The sequence below is a fragment of the Diabrotica virgifera genome, chromosome 9 (genome assembly GCF_917563875.1).
Source record: "Diabrotica virgifera virgifera chromosome 9, PGI_DIABVI_V3a".
Taxonomy (NCBI): Eukaryota; Metazoa; Arthropoda; class Insecta; order Coleoptera; family Chrysomelidae; genus Diabrotica; species Diabrotica virgifera.
The window spans coordinates 189,015,484-189,035,074 of NC_065451.1; the positions used below are offsets into that span (position 1 = coordinate 189,015,484).

General features: G+C 37.5%; 1 protein-coding gene across 3 annotated transcripts in view; it reads left to right on the top strand.

The window, feature by feature from the left end:
- LOC114339714 (carnitine O-palmitoyltransferase 1, liver isoform) overlaps window positions 1-19,591 on the top strand; it is a 167,744-nt gene that overhangs the window by 82,796 nt on the left and 65,357 nt on the right. For all 3 annotated transcript variants that reach the window (XM_050662700.1, XM_050662701.1, XM_028290386.2), the window contains exon 5: window positions 9,529-10,049. In XM_050662700.1, coding sequence (XP_050518657.1) covers window positions 9,529-10,049 — 521 coding nt within the window. The remainder of the gene's footprint in view (window positions 1-9,528; window positions 10,050-19,591) is intronic.

Consider the following 19,591-nt stretch of genomic DNA (forward strand, 5'->3'; position numbering starts at 1 on the left):
ATTTTTGATGTCATAATTACACACGATTTTCTTCAAATTAGTTAGAGCACGCCATATGTTCTCGTAGCTTGGCGTGTCCGTATAAGACTTTCTGGTCACCATATACAGCAAAGATCGAGGACCATCTTCCAATCGCAGTACTCTTCCAATTTTAGGCTGCTGATTTCTTAACTCGTCCAGGCGGCCGAACTTTCTATTGAATACGGACGATATTCCTTTAGTCATCTCGAGGTCTTGGGCAACACAGTGGGCCAGAGAGACGTTTTCTGGAACACCAAACAGATCTTGCTGAACTTCTGTGGTCACGCCGAATCTAGTACTCTTTCTCGCTGCGTAATTTGACATAAATTGATTAAAACTTGGCTGTGCGACATCTTTCATCTCCTGTTGGAGGACTCGTGCTTCTTCTGTTTCATTTGAGCCAGCATATGGTGCAAGACGATTTATGTGAATAACTTTTGGTTTACCGTTTGGCAACTTCTTAATTCTATATATTACGTCATTTATTAACTTCTTAACTTCATATGGACCTTCCCATTGTCTTTGCAGTTTAGGACATAAGCCTCGACGACGTTGCGGATTATAAAGCCAGACAAGATCACCTACTGCGAAGCTTTCATTCTTGCATCGAGAATCATATTGATCTTTCATTCTGTCACTGGCTATCTGGATGTGTTGTCGGGCAAGTTCATGAATGTTGTTCATTCGTAATTTCAGGCGGTCAACGTAGTCTTCGCCTGCAACATGTTCCTCGGAAGGTCCGCAGCCAAACTCTAGGTCGCAGGGCAACCGAACTTCACGACCCAACATCAGGCAGGTTGGTGTTTGACCTGTAGTTTCATTTACGGCCGAGCGGTAGGCCATCAGGAATAAATGAATGTGTTGGTCCCAATCTCGCTGATGTTCAGATACAACTTTGGACAAGTGTTTACCCATCGTTCGGTTCATCCTCTCGACCATCCCATCTGATTGAGGATGCAGGGGTGTTGTTCTGTTCTTATTGGCACCAATCAATTTACAAACGTTTTGGAAAAGAGCTGACTCAAAGTTTCGCCCTTGGTCGGAGTGGATCTCCAAGGGAACACCAAATCGGCTAAAGAATTCTTTAACAAGTACCTCTGCAACGGTAGCAGCTTCTTGATTTGGTAATGCATAGGCCTCAGTCCATTTTGTAAAATAATCCATGGCTACCAGGATGTATTTATTTCGCTGCCCTCAATCGTTGAAAGACTTCTATTAGATTCTTGGCATGTTCATCAAAGGACCTTCCACAATTACATCATCCAAGTAAACCAGGCATGTTTTCCATGTTAGACCTCTTAAAACTGCCTCCATTAATCTTTCAAATGTGGCAGGGGCATTACATAAACCAAACGGCATAGCCGTAAACTGCCAAAGCCCTGATCCTATCGAAAATGCGGTTTTCTCCCGATCGGCTGGCTCCATGTCTACTTGCCAATATCCACTTTTTAAATCGAGTGTGGAAAACCAACGAGAACCGGAGAGAGTATCCAATGTATCGTCTATTCTGGGCAAAGGATAACTATCTTTTTTTGTAACCGCATTGAGCTGGCGGTAGTCGATACAAAAACGCGTTGAACCATCTTTCTTCTTTACCAGAACTACTGGTGATGTCCATGGACTGTTCGATGGTTCAATTACCCCTTGTTTATCCATATCCTTGATAATCTCTTCGGCTTCATCTCTTTTCGCAAATGGAAGTCGTCTAGGCCGTTGTCTGATTGGCTGAGCGTCTCCGGTATTTATTTTATGCGTTACTATGCTTGTTTTTCCCTTATCCTTCGTGTCAATAGCAAAAACATCTTGATACTCTATCAGCATAGATGTCACTTTTTCCGTTCGTTCATGATCAAGATCTTGGCATCTTTCAATGATCATCTCAACAAGCTCCTTTGGATACTTCGCCTTCGATGATTTCTCATTGGTATTCACAGAGCAAATTGAAGCCACGGGAACACACTGCCCGATCAAAGCTCCTCTACTTAACTTGATAGCAGTTTCCCTTAAATTCATAACTCTTACAGGGATCACATCTCGAACTTTTACCAAAGTTTTCGCCGTTAGGAACTCGACATTATCCACATCTTCGACCATCCTTAAACTTCCCTCTCGGCAGTGTCCATCAAGCATGGTCATCAGAATTTTCTCACTATTACCGGGTATGGTTACGTCGCATGTAGTAAGTAAGCGGATGACATCTTCTTTGTCGTCGTGAAAGGGCAACTCTTCACCATTGATCTTGAGAACTCCATTTTGAACATCCAATATTGCCCCCACTTTCCTTAGTACGTCCATCCCCAATATGAATTCGTCGGAGATCTCGGCAATTAATACTTGATGTTCAACTGTGGTCTGGCCAATGGATACTGACATATTAGCCTCGCCATATGTATTAATTAGCTCACCAGTCGCTGTTCTAAGCTTTACTGTTGCAGGTGATAATTTATTATGGTCTCGTACTACATCTGGACGTGCGATAGTTCTCGTTGCACCTGTATCCACCAAAAATGATCTACATCTATTACTGATACGACCTTCGATGTATAAGTTGTGGATTCCACCGGAGGACGTAAGGTTGACAGTTACTATGGGGGCTCTAGTTCTCGAGGTCGGCAGTTGCCCCTTGGTGTCGACCCGCTCTAGTTTTCCGACGGCTGTACGATCTTCTTACAATTACGACGAATGTGGCCTACGTCTCCACAATTCCAACATCTAAGCTCGCGTCTCTTTGGCATCTGATTACTTAATACTCTCCGTATCATTTCTTCCAGACGTTCATCGTTGTGTTCGTCACTTTCTTCAATGGTTCTTATTCTATGGCCTCGTGAAGTTTGACTAGCCGTTTCGTGTTCCAATGCAATAGCAAGTGCTTCATCTAAAACTTTCGGTCTTGCTAGTCGTAAAGCTTTCTGTAGTTCATTATCTTTCAGCCCATTGACGAAGGTATCTACTGCAATTTCTTCTAAAACGCTGTCTGGCACCTCTGGATAAGCCAACCGCACCACACGAGCCACATCTCCTTCAAATTCTTGCAGATTCTCACTTGCTCGTTGACTTCTACTTCGCAGTTGTGCTTTGTATACTTGTTGTAGATGGGCATCTCCATAGCGTTTTTCTAGACGAGTGAACAAGGTCTGGTAACAATTTTCTTGACCCTTAGGAATTGATCTTAATATATCTGCAGCATCACCTCGCAAAGCAGCAGTCAAGGAAACAGCCTTTTCCTGTTCGGTCCAATGATTGGCGGTCGCAATAGCTTCAAATTGTCTAAGATATATGGACCAAGAGGACTTTCCATCGAATGGTGGTAATTTGAATCTCATATTATGCGACGTTTCGTCTCTCGGTAGTTCATCTTTCACTACCGGATCTAACGCTGCTGCATTAACTGATGGTTGTACTTTTGTATCGGTTATCATGCTCTCTAGTTGTTTGATCTTTTCTTCTACGGTCTCTACACTTTTCTGCATCTTATCGAATGTTCTAGAAACTTCTTCAAATTTCTCGTCATTCTGTCTACAAACGTCTTTAATTACTTGAGAAACACTTTCAAATTTCTCGTCGCTTTTTCTAGAAGTTTCATCGATCTTTTGAGAAACACTTTCAAATTTCTCGTTGTTCTGTCTACTAACTTCTTCAAGTTTCTCGTCGCTTCTTCTAGAAGTTTCATCGATCTTTTGAGAAACACTTTCAAATTTCTCGTTGTTCTGTCTACTAACTTCTTCAAGTTTCTCGTCGCTTCTTCTAGAAGTTTCATCGATCTTTTGAGAAACACTTTCAAATTTCTCGTTGTTCTGTCTACTAACTTCTTCAAGTTTCTCGTCGCTTCTTCTAGAAGTTTCATCGATCGTTTCAGAAACAGTTTTTACTTTCGATAAGATTACTTGTTCTGCTGACTGGAAGTGGAACGTCTTTGGGTCTTCTCCGTTCTTCGTGAGGACATCCTCGAGTCGTGCTTGTAGGACTATCTTGAGCCCACTGCTGTCCAGATCCCGTTCCTCTAGCTGTTCACGGAGCTGTTTTACTGTAAGTTCTTGTAGCAACATCTTTGGTCGGCACACACGTACTTTCCAAAATGTCTTTTAACAGTCTTTCCGAATACCGAACAATCAACGCACTTTAACTATTCCCGACGAATAAAGTCCAAAAGTCTTTTAAAGTCTCTCTGTAATTCACTTATTTATATCGCACTAAGTTAACCGAACACCGACACCAACTGTAGCGTGATTAGTGTAATTACTTCTAATTACAATAAAACTAGCTATTTCTCTTCCGCTACAATATATTATAGTAAATTATGATTCGGGAGTGCTCCTAGTAGCATTTAACGTGTCTTGGTTTGTTTATTTCTACTGCATCTTAATTGTAAATTTAGTATAATTATGACGCAACTGACGTCAGGGCCGTAACTACGATGTTAGGGGCCCCGGGGCAAAGGTGATCTGGGGGTCCCCCAACCGGGGGGTCTGGAGGTTTACCCCCAGCGCAGCTGAAAGCGGGGTCCGGAAAAATGTTCGATATTTAACCCCTTGAAAACGCATTTTAATGCATTCCATGACTGAATATTCTTTCTTGTACCTACGATCTTCTTCTTCTTTTAGCCCATTTCTATCCAACTTTGGACATAGGCCTTCCCCAAATCTGTCCATTTCCATCTGTCTTTGGCTGCGTTTTTCCAGTTAGTTCCTGCAGCTTTTACAATATCGTCCTTCCATCGCATCTGAGGTCTTCCTCTTTTTCCTACCTACGATCTACATATTGTTTTAGTTTTTAAATCTATTTTAGTTGACCAACACAAAATAATTTTGAAATCACCTTATTTTTTATTCGCTTTAAAAAATTTAAAAGAAAAACAACAAAATTAACAGATAGTAAAACAAAATGAGATAATAATATAATGAATCAATGAAAAGAAAATTTCTTGAAACTTCAAAACCGAATAGAAAAATATGAAGTTATGAAGGTTTATTTAGAGAAAATGCAGGAAGACGTAAACCATATTGCTGAGGAGATACAGAAAATTGAAAAGGTGAAACAAAAATTCAAGAATGCGGTAAAATTCGATATGGAAAAAGTGGAAGAAAAATTGAAGGAAATAGGAAGATGTCAAAAAGGAGGAGACTGTCGGGAAGTAGTTATATACAGCTCTAATGAGATCTGAGTCCTATTTGACGAGGATATTAGAAAACGATATCCGGTACCTTCAGCATTGACACTCTCGAAGGCGAGTACCGTCAATGCTGTTAGATTTATTATGCTGTAGTACTGGTGGGGCTGATTCCAATGTGCTCATTCCATCTTACCCTTACCTTTCTTTTCAATATGTGGTACCATGTGGTTCCGTTCACGTACCAAGATGTGGTCTGGGGTAAATTGGTTAAGACAAAGTAGCTAGGACCGGCGGCCCGTATTCCGGTTAAATTTTAGCTTTTATTTCGCCAAAATAACTAATTTCCTCAGTAAATAACAATTTATATCTTTACGATAGGTTTCGGGAGCCCCTGCTTAGCCCGAGCCCCTCTTCCAATGGCATTTTAGGTTTTATTACGCCGAAATAACTAATTTTCTAAGTAATAATTTAAATTTTTATGTTAAGGTCTCGGGAGCCCCAGCTTAGTTCAGGCCTCAGGGGCCCTTTCTGAGGGTTCTGTTCCAATTGCATTTTAGTCGAAAATACCAATTTCCCCAGTGAAAAAATAAAACTTTATATTGAGGTCTAGGGTGCCACTGTAAGGTCTTTTTAAAATTGTGTCATTTGAAAATATTTTGTTGGGATCGGCTTTTAAAATACATATTTTTATTTTCCTCGTTAAAATCTATGCACGGTCAAAAAGGGGCATCTGCGGGGCCCCCTTGGCAGGGGGCCCCGGGGCACTGCCCCGGTTGCCCCAATAGTAGTTACGGCCCTGACTGACGTTTGTTCATCTCCGGAATAAGACTTGTGTTGAGAACAAAGTCTCTCTCGTACCAACAACATTTATGAATCCAAACTGGTTGGGAGAACTTTGACATTACATAGTAATGAAAGAATATGTACTACCTACTCTCTCTTGTCGTTTCCCCATTACTGAGGATCGTGATTTCTTCCAGTATTCTTCCTAACAATTTTATTCCATTAGTATCTATCTTCAGCTGCTCTAAGAGCTTCGCAGAATGACTTTCCACCTGAATGCTTTATTTGGTCAAACCATCTAGTTGGTGATCGTCGTCTTGATCTTCTCGCCGGAACGTTTCCAGAAACAATTAATCTCTCCAAACTGTCGTCACCTCTGCGAACCACGTGACCAAAGAATTGCAGAATTCGTTGCAGACATAATGTGGACAGCCTTTTTTTAATATTGAGTTAGTTTAGAATGGAAACGGTTACATCGGTCAAACTGGCAGAACTTTTGACAAACGGATAGCAGAACACAAAAGGGCATTCAACAATGGAAAAACAGACACTTCTACATACGCACTTCACCTTCTAGATCATAATCATTCTTTCAATGAAGAGTTTCAAATTCTGCATATTCAAAATAAAGGCCTTAAGCTATCTTTTTTAGAATCTATGGAAATTAATAAACTGAAAAATACAGATATAATTCTGAACGACCAACTCGAGACAAACAGCTCCCCACTCCTCAACCTCTTCAGTTGAAGACTTAAAAAGGCAAACACATTGTAAACTGTATCACTTGAGAAAGGCACTCTGCCGAAACAGCTGTAGTCACTTAGTTATAATAAATTCTGTGGAAGTATAGAAAACAAACGTTTTCAGTGTTTTATTATTAGATAAAATGAACTTCCATCAAGTAACGGTCGAATCCATAAATTATTTAGAATGGAAACGTTTGCCCTATGAGCTGTCCAAGGTATGCGCAGCATTCTTCTCCAGCACCACATCAAAAGCATCAATTTTTTGGCGCTCGCATTCGCGAAGAGTCCAAGTCTCTGCTCCGTATAGAAATATTGAGAATACAAGGGCATTCACCAGTCTCATCTTGATATTTTGAGAGATAGATCTGTATTTCCAAACTTTAGTTAGGCGACTCATCGCATTTTTTGCCATACCAATACGTCTCCGGACTTCTGCTTAACAGTTACCATCGTTAGTTATACTAGACCTTTCTTCTTCTTCTTATACTTGTTGTAGATCTGTCGATCTGTTAATTCCGACGTTGAAGTATTTCTTGAGAGGTAGACTGCCAGCTATCTCTCCATCTTGTTGGTGGTCTCCCCGGTGGACGCTTGCCTGCTGGTTTTCCTTCTAGAGCAATTCTTGGTAGTCTGTGCTCCCCCATTCTTTTTACATGACTGAATCATTCTCTTCGTCTTTGTCTGCCCCATCTGACTATATCATGCACGCCACATTGTTTCCTGATGATGTTGTTTCGTATTCTATCTCTTCTTGTCTTCCCTGCTATTGCTCTTAGTGTCTTCATTTCGGCTGTTCGTAGCATGCTTTTGGTTTTATTTGTGTCTTCTCTTGATTCAATGCCATAGGTCATAACAGGTCTGATGCAAGTTTTATAAATTCTAACTTTGCTGTCCATTCTTATATATGGGTTATTGCAGACCACATCTCTCAAACATCCGGACAAGACAGCGGCCTTGGCCCGAAGTAGATAAAGGTGTTTACTATCTGGTATTCCTGTAACCTGGTATTCCTAGCTGTCGAAATGAACCGAGAGACTTATTCCAGAAGATCAAACTCCTTACCAGAGAATTTAAACCTCAAACGTGGTCTGTAATAGATAAGGAAGGTAATTTAAAGACCGATACTGATGAAATATTGGAAACATGGCGAAACTATTGTGGCGAGCTATATAAAAATAACGAGGTATCAGCAGAAAATCAGTGGCCTTCTGACTACCCTAAAGAACCTACCGTCTTATTCGCTGAAGTCAAAGATGCAATTAAATCACTAAAGAGAAATAAATCCCCAGGCATTGATTCAATACCATGTGAAATACTACAGTTACTAGGTGACAAAGGATTACGTATCATCCATTCTATCTGTGTCGCTGTTTGGAATTCAGGAAAATGGCCATCTGATTGGTGTACCTTAATTTATATCCCACTACACAAAAAAAGAACTACTACCAGATGTGAAAACTACCGCACACTGTCACTAATAATACATGCTAGTAAAATCTTGTTGCATATCATCAAAAACAGATTAAAAACCTATCTACATTACCAAATACCTCAGGAACAAGCGGGGTTTGTAAAGGGTAAAGGTAACAAATCCTGAACCTGAGACAACTCATTGAAAAGTCTAGAGAATTTCAAGTACCTATGATTATATGCTTCGTTGACTACCAAAAGGCATTTGATTGTGTAAGCTGGATAAATATGTGGTCAATTTTAATAGAAATGGGCGCACCAATGCACCTGGTGACACTTATTAAAAATCTGTACCAGTCTAATATAGCGACAGTACGACTAGATCAGAAGTTCTCAAACCAATTCAAGACCGAGAGAGGTGTTAGACAAGGATGCGTGTTGTCACCTGACTTATTTAACATTTATGGTGAACATGTCATGAGGATGGTTTTAGAAGGATGGGCCGGTGGAGTAACAGTAGCTGGTAGAAAAATCTCCAATTTAAGATTTGCTGATGACACTACACTTATAGCAGCAAATGAGCAAGAAATGTTTGATCTTCTGCGAAGAGTTGAGTACGAAAGCAATAAAGTTGGTCTGAAAATCAATAAAGCTTAAGACAAAAATAATGGTGGTCGACAGATTTGACACTATTCAACTGACTAACATATTACAGGAATACCAGATAGTAAACACCTTTGTCTATCTCAGGTCTAGTATAACTAACGATGGTAACTGTGAAGCAGAAGTTCGGAGACGTATTGGTATGGCAAAAAATGCGATGAGTCGCCTAACTAAACTTTGGAAAGACAGATCTCTCTCTCAAAATATCAAGATGAGATTGGTGAATGCCCTTGTATTCTCAATATTTCTATACGGAGCAGAGACTTGGACTCTTCGCGCATGCGAGCGCCAAAAAATTGATGCCTTTGAGATGTGGTGCTGGAGAAGAATGCTTCGCATACCTTGGACAGCTCATAGGACAAACGTTTCCATTCTAAACCAACTCAATATTAAAAAAAGGCTGTCCACAATATGTCTGCAACGAATTCTGCAATTCTTTGGTCACGTGGTTCGCAGAGGTGACGACAGTTTAGAGAGATTAATTGTTTCTGGAAACGTTCCGGGGAGAAGATCAAGAGGACGATCACCAACTAGATGGTCTGACCAAATAAAGCATTCAGCTGGAAACTCATTCTGCGAAGCTCTTAGAGCAGCTGAAGATAGAGACCAATGGAGAAACATTGTTAGGAATATTGGAAGAAATCACGATCCTCAGTAATGGGGAAACGACAGGAGAGGGAGATTCCTGTAACATGTTAGTCAGTTGAATAGTGTCCAATCTGTCGACACAGATACACAGTACTACCTACTACGTATTTTTTATTTTCTCTTTTTAACAGCTATTTTTTGTTTCAGTATCTACTGAGCGTGAAGGCTTTGCTGAACGAAGAACAATACAAGAGAATGGAACAACTAGCTGCCGAATTCGAGAACGGTATCGGCAAAAAACTCCAACGCTACCTCGTATTAAAGTCTTGGTGGTCCACCAACTACGTCTCCGATTGGTGGGAAGAATACGTCTACCTCAGAGGCCGATCCCCGTTGATGATCAACTCTAATTTCTATGGTATCGATACAGTATTACTCCATCCTACCACAAACCAAGCAGCTAGGGCCGGGTCGACCATATACACTTTGCTATGTTTCAGACGTTTAGTCGAGAGGCAGGAGTTGGAACCGATTCTAGTCCAAGGTCTAGTGCCTTTGTGTGCGTGGCAGTATGAGAGGATCTTCAACACTACAAGGATACCTGGGAAAGAGACTGATAAGATACTTCACTGGGTGGACTCGAATCATATAGTAGTTTATCATAAAGGAAGATATTTCAAGGTTGTTATCTACAAAGGGAGGATTCTGAAACCATGTGAAATACAAGTGTAAGTACCGAATTTAAAAAATGTCTTTAATTTTTTTAAACTATGGTAGAATTATTTTATTTTTAATTCAAATAAACATATAGGTCTGGATCCCGCGTATGAAAAAAAAGTTGATTAATTAATAGCAAGCTGAAAATTTGTTAATAGCTTAAGGGTGTCTAGTCGGACAAACTTTGATATATAGCAGGGCTGGGCAAACTTTTTTAATAAGGGCCACAAAAGGTTTTTGGTCTATTACCAAGAGCCGCAATGTTTTCGAATTTTTAACTTTTGGGGGGTGGGGGGATGTTAAGTATTTTTTTTTAATTTGTTTGAAACTATGGTAGAATTATTTTATTTTTAAATTAAATAAACATATTCAGTACAATTCAAAGAATATCCGAAAAAAATGTTTCAAGACCAACTATTGAAAAATAAGCCAACGTGGCAAATTTTTACCGACACCTAAAGTAAATGAATTTTTCATTAGACATCAGAACTCGTTATTGGATCATATGAAACAAAAAATTCACAAATATTTTACTAGCTTATGAGTTTCTTGAGATAACACTGTCGAGTTTTTTTTTAGTTTTGACGATTTTTGCGTTTTTGATATCACTCAGAAGTGAAAATACCGAAATAGTGAAAATCAACACATTTGTTATTGTTACCTCACGAAATGTCTAAAGAAAATATATGAAAAATTTCAGGTGGATCTGTCAAGTAGCCTTTGAGTTACAGTGTCCACCGCCTATAAAAAGCAGTTTTGAGAAAAACACGTTTAGTTTTGACAACTTTTATTTTCAATTTCTTCTGTCTGTCAAATCGTAAAGTGATGCACATCGGAATATGTTTTTAAATCGCAGAGTAATTACAAAAGAAAATGGAACAGCTGTTGAACGTTTCTCGCTACGCTTAACAAGCTGCTGCAAAGCGAGTCGAAGGTAGGGATATTAAACATGCTGTATTTCTGGTAGTTTTCCTACGGTCAAACTGAAATTTTCAGAGAATATTTTTGAAATTATGTATTTTCATACAAAATAATAAAAAAAATCGAAAATTTCAAAATTTTCAAACCATATCCCTACCCCCTATACCACATTCGCACTTATTTAAGCACGGTATTTGCCGTAAATATACAGGGTGTTTCATTGGGAAACGTGAATACTTAAATTGTGAATAGAGGTCACTAATGCGGTTCTAGATATACTACATTTATGGCCTCAATGATTTTTATAACTGAGTTACAGGGTGTTTTATCGATTTTGCCCATGTCTTTCTGGAAGCATAACTTTAGCCACCTTGTATATTTTTTGATATTTGACATAGATATCTCTCATTTAAAATCCAAACCACCCAACTTCTGATCACAAGGATAATCCAGATCAGGTCTAAACAAAATTATTGGGAAATAATTGGACTAGTTCTTTCTTTTTTATATGATCAATGAATAGTTTGAACTTCATTACAAAAGTTTTATTTTGCGATCAACACTTATAAATTTAGCAAAGTAGCAGTGTCTAATTTCTAAATAATTTCTTCTCCTAATTCACAGCATCTTTTAAGAACCTTTTCTAAACTTAATTATCGAATATGATTGTTGATTGTGGTATAAGACATCAGGTATGTTCTGTTTCTAACTCTTCCAAAAATGCTTTAAATTCACGATGATTTAATCCTATTGAACTAAAATACAGTTAACAATATTAGTTATAATTGAAATGACGTTGTACACTTGGAAAACATTTTTGCACAATATCTGATGATGGATTATGCAGTGAAGAATAATAAATCATGTTCTGGAAACTGTTGAACGTAATCTTTAAGTTTTCTCAACGTTACAATATTTGCTCCTGTTAAATTTGGTGCTCCGTCAGTTGTTACCCTTACTAGGTGGTTACGGGTTAATTCAAAAATTTCCACACAGTTCCTGACTACTTCGAAAATATCATTTTCATTTGTTGAAATTTCATGGATTTCATTGAGGGAGCCGATAAATCTCTGTGCCAAAAACCCAAATTATGTTGAAAATTTGCGTTATGTTGAATATTTGAGGAAAAATCACCCGCTGCGAAAGTGATAATATTAATAGCTGCATTATCTATTCATATTTAATTATCAATATTAGCAATAATTAGAAAAATCTTGAAATGAAAATATTTCACTTTTTCTCCTTGGGCCGCAAAAAATGTCTAAAGGGCCGCTATTCATATTTAATTATCAATATTAGCAATAATTAGAAAAATCTTGAAATGAAAATATTTCACTTTTTCTCCTTGGGCCGCAAAAAATGTCTAAAGGGCCGCATGGGGCCCGCGGGCCGCTCTTTGCCCACCCCTGATATATAGGAACACTGGAACAGGGGAAGTTTTAATCGTGGAACAGGTTAAAAATTTGGAACGGTCAGACCACGAAAACGTCACATGTATTTTGTCCGACAGAACTTCCAATTGATTTGTTACCCTTTCATTAAACTCTCATGCAAAAATCAGGCTGCTATTTATCACCAAATGGGAATTATAATGAGTGAAACACGTAGAATATGTCAAACGGCAGGAATTATGACAGGTGATAAATAGCAGTCTGATTTTTGCATGAGAGTTTAATGAAAGGGTAACAAATCAATTGGAAGTTCTGTCGGACAAAATACATGTGACGTTTTCGTGGTCTGACCGTTCCAAATTTTTAACCTGTTCCACAATTAAAACTTCCCCTGTTCCAGTGTTCCCATATATCAAAGTTTGTCCGACTAGACACCCTTAAGCTATTAACAAATTTTCAGCTTGCTATTAATCAACTTTTTTTTCATACGCGGGATCCAGACCTAATATTTAATACAATTCAAAGAATATTAAAAAAAATCAAGGCAAAATATTGAAAAATAAGCCAACAGTGGCCAATTTTTACAGACACCTCAAAAAATGGATTTTGCAGTGGACTGCAATCAGAACTCGTCACTGGATCTTGTGAAACAAAAAATCAAAAAAGGATTTGTTAGCTTAAAAGAAAAGATTTTTGATTTTTAACGACTTTTGAGTTTTTGGTATCACTCAGAACTCAAAAATACGATTTTTTGTAAAAAAAGGTGAAAATCAACATATTTATTATTGTTAAACAAAAAATAAGTATAAATGTCTCGACAGCGTTACCTCAAAAATGTCTTAAAGAAAATGTAGGCAAAATTTCAGGTTACCGTTTTGAGTTACCGCCTTTGAACAGAACAGTTTTGGGAAAAATCGCGTTTAAAGATTTCCTTCTGTCAATTTATTCTTCTTTTTTGTCTATTAAATCGTATAATGATGCACATCGGAATATGTTTTTGAATCGCGGAGTAATCTACAAAAGAGAAGGGGAACTACGTATATTCGGCCTACCCAAAGTTCACAAACCCGATCTTCCTCTGCGTCCCATTGTCAATGAATACAACTGGCCCACACAACCATCGGCAAAATACCTGGTGAAAATGCTTCATGTTTCGTCAAAAATTCTTTTCATTGCATCGAACTTCTCAAACAATACCCTATCGCACCCTCAGACATTCTAGTAAGTCTCGATATCGTTTCACTTTTACAAACATTCCTATAAATGAAACCCTAAATATTCTGGAAATTTAATGCAGTATCCAGCAAGACCATTTATTTCTCATTAAACATTACATGTCCAACACTTATTTGATCTTCCAAAATCAATTCTACAGACAAATAAATGGTGCCCCAATCTGCTCACCACTCTCTCCAGTAATTGCAAATATCTTTATGGAAGACTTCGAAACCCGAGCACTATCCAAGTTGGCTACGATATGTTGACGATACATTCGTCATTTGGCCTTGTTCCGGTAGGTGTGTGTGTTGACGGAAACAATTATATAAAATAATATTAATTAAAACGCAAACAATTGTAAATAATATACTTATTTATTTTTGGTAAAAAAAGGTGTTTGGCTTATACATCTCGTAAGAGGGTTTGTTATTGTTTCGGCCCAGCAAGCGACCGATGCCTGCTGGGGTGTAGTAACCGACTGCTTGGCTGAAAGAAACCACAGACGCTAATCTGTTTGTGTTTCTACCATCTGACCAGAAGGGCAATAAATTAGTTAGATCTGGCGTTTAAAAGTTGAAACATTTCTGCAGTTTTAGGAAACGTTTTCGAGCATGTCCAAAGTGAGTTATTGACATAAGGTCTGATAAGGTAATTAATTTATGGGAAATTTTAGTTTGTTAAACTGAACACACCAAAAACATATGGTTAAGGATACATTTCGTTTCGTAAAACCGTGCCCTTCTTAGCATCTGGTTTGTATATTACATGTGAATTTATATGGCCAATATTATTTCGTTTTGAGAAAAGTTATTAAAAATTAAGAAAATAAAATTAGCAAAAATAGTAATTAAAGCGTACCGCTATAGCCTTATGGCGGGATGCTCTAGTGTCTTTTTAAACCCATCTGAATGGTGTACATCCCAGTATCCAGTTCACGATGAAGATGGAGACTGATTCATCCTTACCTTTTCTCGACTTTCTCAGAAGAACCAATCTCAAGGTTTTCATCACTCCGTTTATCGAAAATCCACCCGTACCAACCGCTACTTGCATGCCAACTCTCATCACCCACCTTCACAAATTAATTCAGTCATTAATACCCTTGTCTCCAGATCAATACGCTTTTCCGACGATGCAAGTAGATCTACTGAGAACTCTCTTCTTCAAAACAAGCCCCCATCCAAAACCATTACCGCGAAAATCACATCAAAAACGTTCATCTAAAAATAAAACGACAATATGTACACCCCATCAAAAACTTTCATCTCTTGTCCGAGCAGTTAATGACAACATCCAAAATGAAAAACACGGAGTTTATGAAATTCCTTGTGTAGACTGCCTCCGATCTTACATAGGCCAAACCAATCGTAGAATCCAAAATATAATTTATGAACATTCCGAAATAATATTAGATATGCAGACGATACAGTATTGCTGGCAGATAGTGCGCAGGGGCTCCAGAGGATCATGGATAATGTTGTAGAAGCATGTAACAAATACGGCCTAAAACTAAACTGTAAGAAGACAAAAATAATGATCATTAGTAAAAACACCAACATAAACGCCCAAATTACCGTAAACAATACACCCCTAGAGAGAGTACAGAAAATATGCTATCTCGGCTGCAACATTAAGAATACCTGGGATCATAGCTACGAAATAAGAACTCGTATTGAAAAAGCCAGAAGCTCTTTTAACAGTCTTAAGAAAACTCTGTGCAACTTGTCTTTAAGTATCAATGTACGCATAAGAATTCTTAGATGTTACGTCTTTAGTGTCCTCTACGGAGTTGAAAGCTGGAGCCTGACAGAAGATGCCATAAAACGGTTAGAGGCGTTTGAAATGTGGTGCTACCGACGTATGTTGAGGGTCTCATATATACACCACACCACTAATATAACTATTCTCCAGAGGCTAAGAAAAGACAAAGAAGTGGTTAACACCGTAAAGAACAGAAAATTGGCTTACTTCGGCCACATTATGCGTAATGAAAAATACCGACTGCTACAGTTGATTCTACAAGGCAAGATTGAGGGCAGGAGAGGCCCTGGACGTAGACTTATATCCTGGCTAGCCAATCTTAGAAAGTGGACTGGTCTAACGTCAACTGATCTATTTCGAGCTGCCGTAAATAGAATAAGATGGGTCAATGTGGTCGCCAACATCTCCAGAAGATAGGCACCTTTAGAAGAAGAAGAACATTCCATATCTGTTCCCTATTTCGATTCAATTTCAGCTCTAGGCTAACACCATCTTCATACAGGTCACAAATTTGACTTAAAACACTCCAGAACTAAAGCCCCCTTCCGCTTCTATATAATACCATGAATTATCCAGAAGCCATAGAGATGGAAAAATGGAAAAACAAGTTTAATAAATAATCAACCAATGAAGTATAAAATCGAATCAGTAGCGTGTTAACAAAATATTGAAATGCGCCAAGTTTGTTTTTGCCAATAAGTATACCTAATCTTGATATATCTATGTTTACCGTAGACATATTTGAACCGTGTCTGACTTACTTTATCGGTATTGATTTCCTTATTTTTTATTTATCTGCCAATCCAATTGATTACTCAGTAATTGATTACCTAAACGAGGTTATCAAATATGCCGATAAAATACTCGATGTAATGATTTACATAATTGTTTATTGATCTTTTTCATACAATATGGTTATTGAAATAAGTATATTCCATCTGAGATTGGCAGGATGAGTTTAGGAAGTTGCTTTTTTTATGTGGCGCGGTATTTTTTGCGCGGTCAAGAAGACCAGGATGAAACACAATTTATCTTCAGAAATGGACTGGGAACCCGGGACGCACTCTTTGCACTAAATGTATGCAGAAATACCGAGATCAAAGGAAATACGTCTTTGCTGTATTTATTGACTATGAAAAGGCCTTTGATCGAGTACAGCATCACAAATTAATTAAAGGATAAAAGAGTTGATAATCAAGACGTACGAATCAAAGAAAACTTATACTGGCGTCAAACAGCGACAGCTTGCATAAATTAAAAAATCAACAAAAATATGTAAAATTCAAAGAGGTGTCAGGCAGGGTTGTATACTTACTGTCCCCACTGTTATTCAATTTATATTCAGATGGAATATTAAAAGAAGCGCTGCGTAATTTGGAATGGGGCGTGAAAGTAAATGGAATCCTGATAAATACAAACAGATATGCAGATGATACAGTTATTTTGAGTGATGACATGAATGGATTGCAATGACTTTTAAATGCCATTGACACAGTGGGAAGAGAGTTTGGCCTAAACATAAACTGTTCAAAAACAAAATACATGGTGTTTAACCGTTTGGCACATCAAGATTCACTGTGATATGTCGATGGTCATATAATTCAAAGAGTACCCAGTTTTAAATATGTTGGTTGCCATATTACTGAACAACTAGATCCAGATAAAGAGATAAAATGTAGAATGGAGATAGCCTGCACAACATTTTTAAAAATGAGGTCATTCTTCTGTAATGATAACTTACAACTTCAACTTCGAAAATGCATGATTAAATGTTACATTTGGTCAGTCGTCTTATACGGTGTCGAAGCATGGACATTAAAATTATCCAGCATTAAACGTTTGGATTCCTTTGAAATGTGGCTGCACAGACGTACACTAAAAATACCGTGGACGGCTATGCTGAAAAATGTGGCAGTCCTTAAGAGAGCAAATGCTACCCAGCTGCTTGATAATATCAAATGTAGAAAGACGGCCTATTTTGGACACGTCCAGTAAGGGGAGACCGCTATAATATTCTTCGACTTATTACGATGGGTAAAATCGAAGGACGCAGAGGTATTGGTAGAAAACAGGCCTCTTGGTTGAAGAATATCAGGAAGTTGACAGGCATAAAGAAAGCAGAGCAACTATTTAGATTAGCTCGAGACAGAGACAGCTTCGCCATGTTAGAGGTAGTGCAAACACTCATGACCACGGCGCAGTAGACGAAATTTCGCACTTCCATGCGAAACGCACTGTGCTCAACGTGAAAATATCCGCCTTCGCGCAGCTCCATGGTCAGGAGTGTTTGCACTATCTCTAATCACCAACGTCAAGGGGACTTGATAGGGCATGTTAAGAAGAAGGTATTTTTTGGAGCTGATGCCAACACACACCACTGTTTTAAAATTATTTGTTTTGAATGTGGATGCTTCATAGTGGACAGAACAAATTTGCACAGCACATTTGCTAAAATCTGTGAAAGTCCAACTCATCTGCTAAGGTGCTAATATCACTGAAAAGCGCAATGGAACACTATCTTCTCAATCCGCAATAATAGTCCAATCATTGACCATTTTTCATAATTTTGTAATTTTCTGAGCCTGCACCGGTTTACACCAAAATTTGGCGATAGGTTCTTACTTACTCTGTAGTTACCTACACTCTACATCAAAGTAACACTTTTTCAAACGCTTTTTTGCGAATTACTCAAAAAGTGTGTATTTTATAAAAAAAATCATTCTTATAAAAATATAGGGGTCATTCCATTTCAAATCACTCAATTTTGGAGCAAAAAAAATTTTAAACCTCCGATTTGTCTGAAAATTGGTATATAGCTTCTGCGGGTCGTAAAAATAAGATATTTAAGGTCAAAAAATCTTCTTCTTCTTTTTTTCTCAAAATGTTATTTTATGCGATTTTACAGAGATTTGGTGTTTATTTATACAAATTTGCGTTTTCTATCGTAAAGTATCAATGAAAAACATAATATTTTAATAGAAGGGACTCAAAAATGCCATTATATGGCATTATAACAAGTTACTTTGATTCAAAACAAGCTTTTGATCAAATTTTATAGTGTAGAAAACGTTAAAATACCGTTTTTACATTTTTCTCCATTCCCAAAATACGTCATAATCGATTTGGCTGAACATTTGCCCACAGATAGACAAAACATAGGACTTTAAGTGGTGAAAAGGATTTGAATTATATTACAATACCAAAAAAGTTACATGCAATATTATAGTCAAAAATATAGGCGTCTACTGTAAGTAAAATTAACTCGAAAATATCGACCTCACCACAAAAATTATTAAAAAGAAATTGTGATAATTGTAAATACGATTTATTTGGAACAATTTCAGTTCCTACCATTTTTGTCGAAAAGTTAAAAATGGCGGAGATATTGAGCAAAACAGGTTCTCCTTTAAAATCAAGATGGCGGCTAACGTAGCGGAGGAATTCATTCGTGATTTTAAATTTAGGCTACTATTGATTCCCCTAAAGATCAGAAAAATAAAATTTTGGGCATCTCGGCATTCAAGGTCAAATGCTATCCCGACTGGACTAATATATACTTTTGGGTCTGATATTACTGCATGTAACTTTTTTGGTATTGTAATATAATTCAAATCCTTCTAACCACTTAAAGTCCTATCTTTTGGCTATCTGTGGGCAAATTTTCAGCCAAATCGATGATGATGTATTTTGGGAATGGAGGAAAATGTAAAAAACGGTATTTTAACGTTTTTTACACTATTAAATTTGATCAAAAACTTGTTTTGATTCAAAATAACTTGTTATAATGCCATATAATGACATTTTTGAGTCCTTTCTATTAAAATATTATGTTTTTCATTGATACTTTACGACAGAAAATGCAAATTTGTTTAAATAAACACCAAATCACTGTAAAATCGCATAAAATAACATTTTGAGAAAAAAAGAAGATTTTTTGACCTTAAATATCTTATATTTACGTCCCGCAGAAGCTATATACCAATTTTCAGACAAATCAGAAATCCAAAATTTTTTGCCTGAGTGATTTGACATGGAATGTACCATAGACTACTCTAAGAAATTAACGTATCACCGTATCACCTTAAAAATAGGTCATTTTTGATGTCTCGAATTTCCTAAACCTGTGGATTTAAGTGAGTTTTTTAATATGCTTTAAAATATCGCTATAATAATATTGATGCTAGACAGGTAAATTGTAATTGTATACCGCGTGTACTAATCAAAGTTCATCGCACCGTCTGGAATATTCTAGCATTTATAAA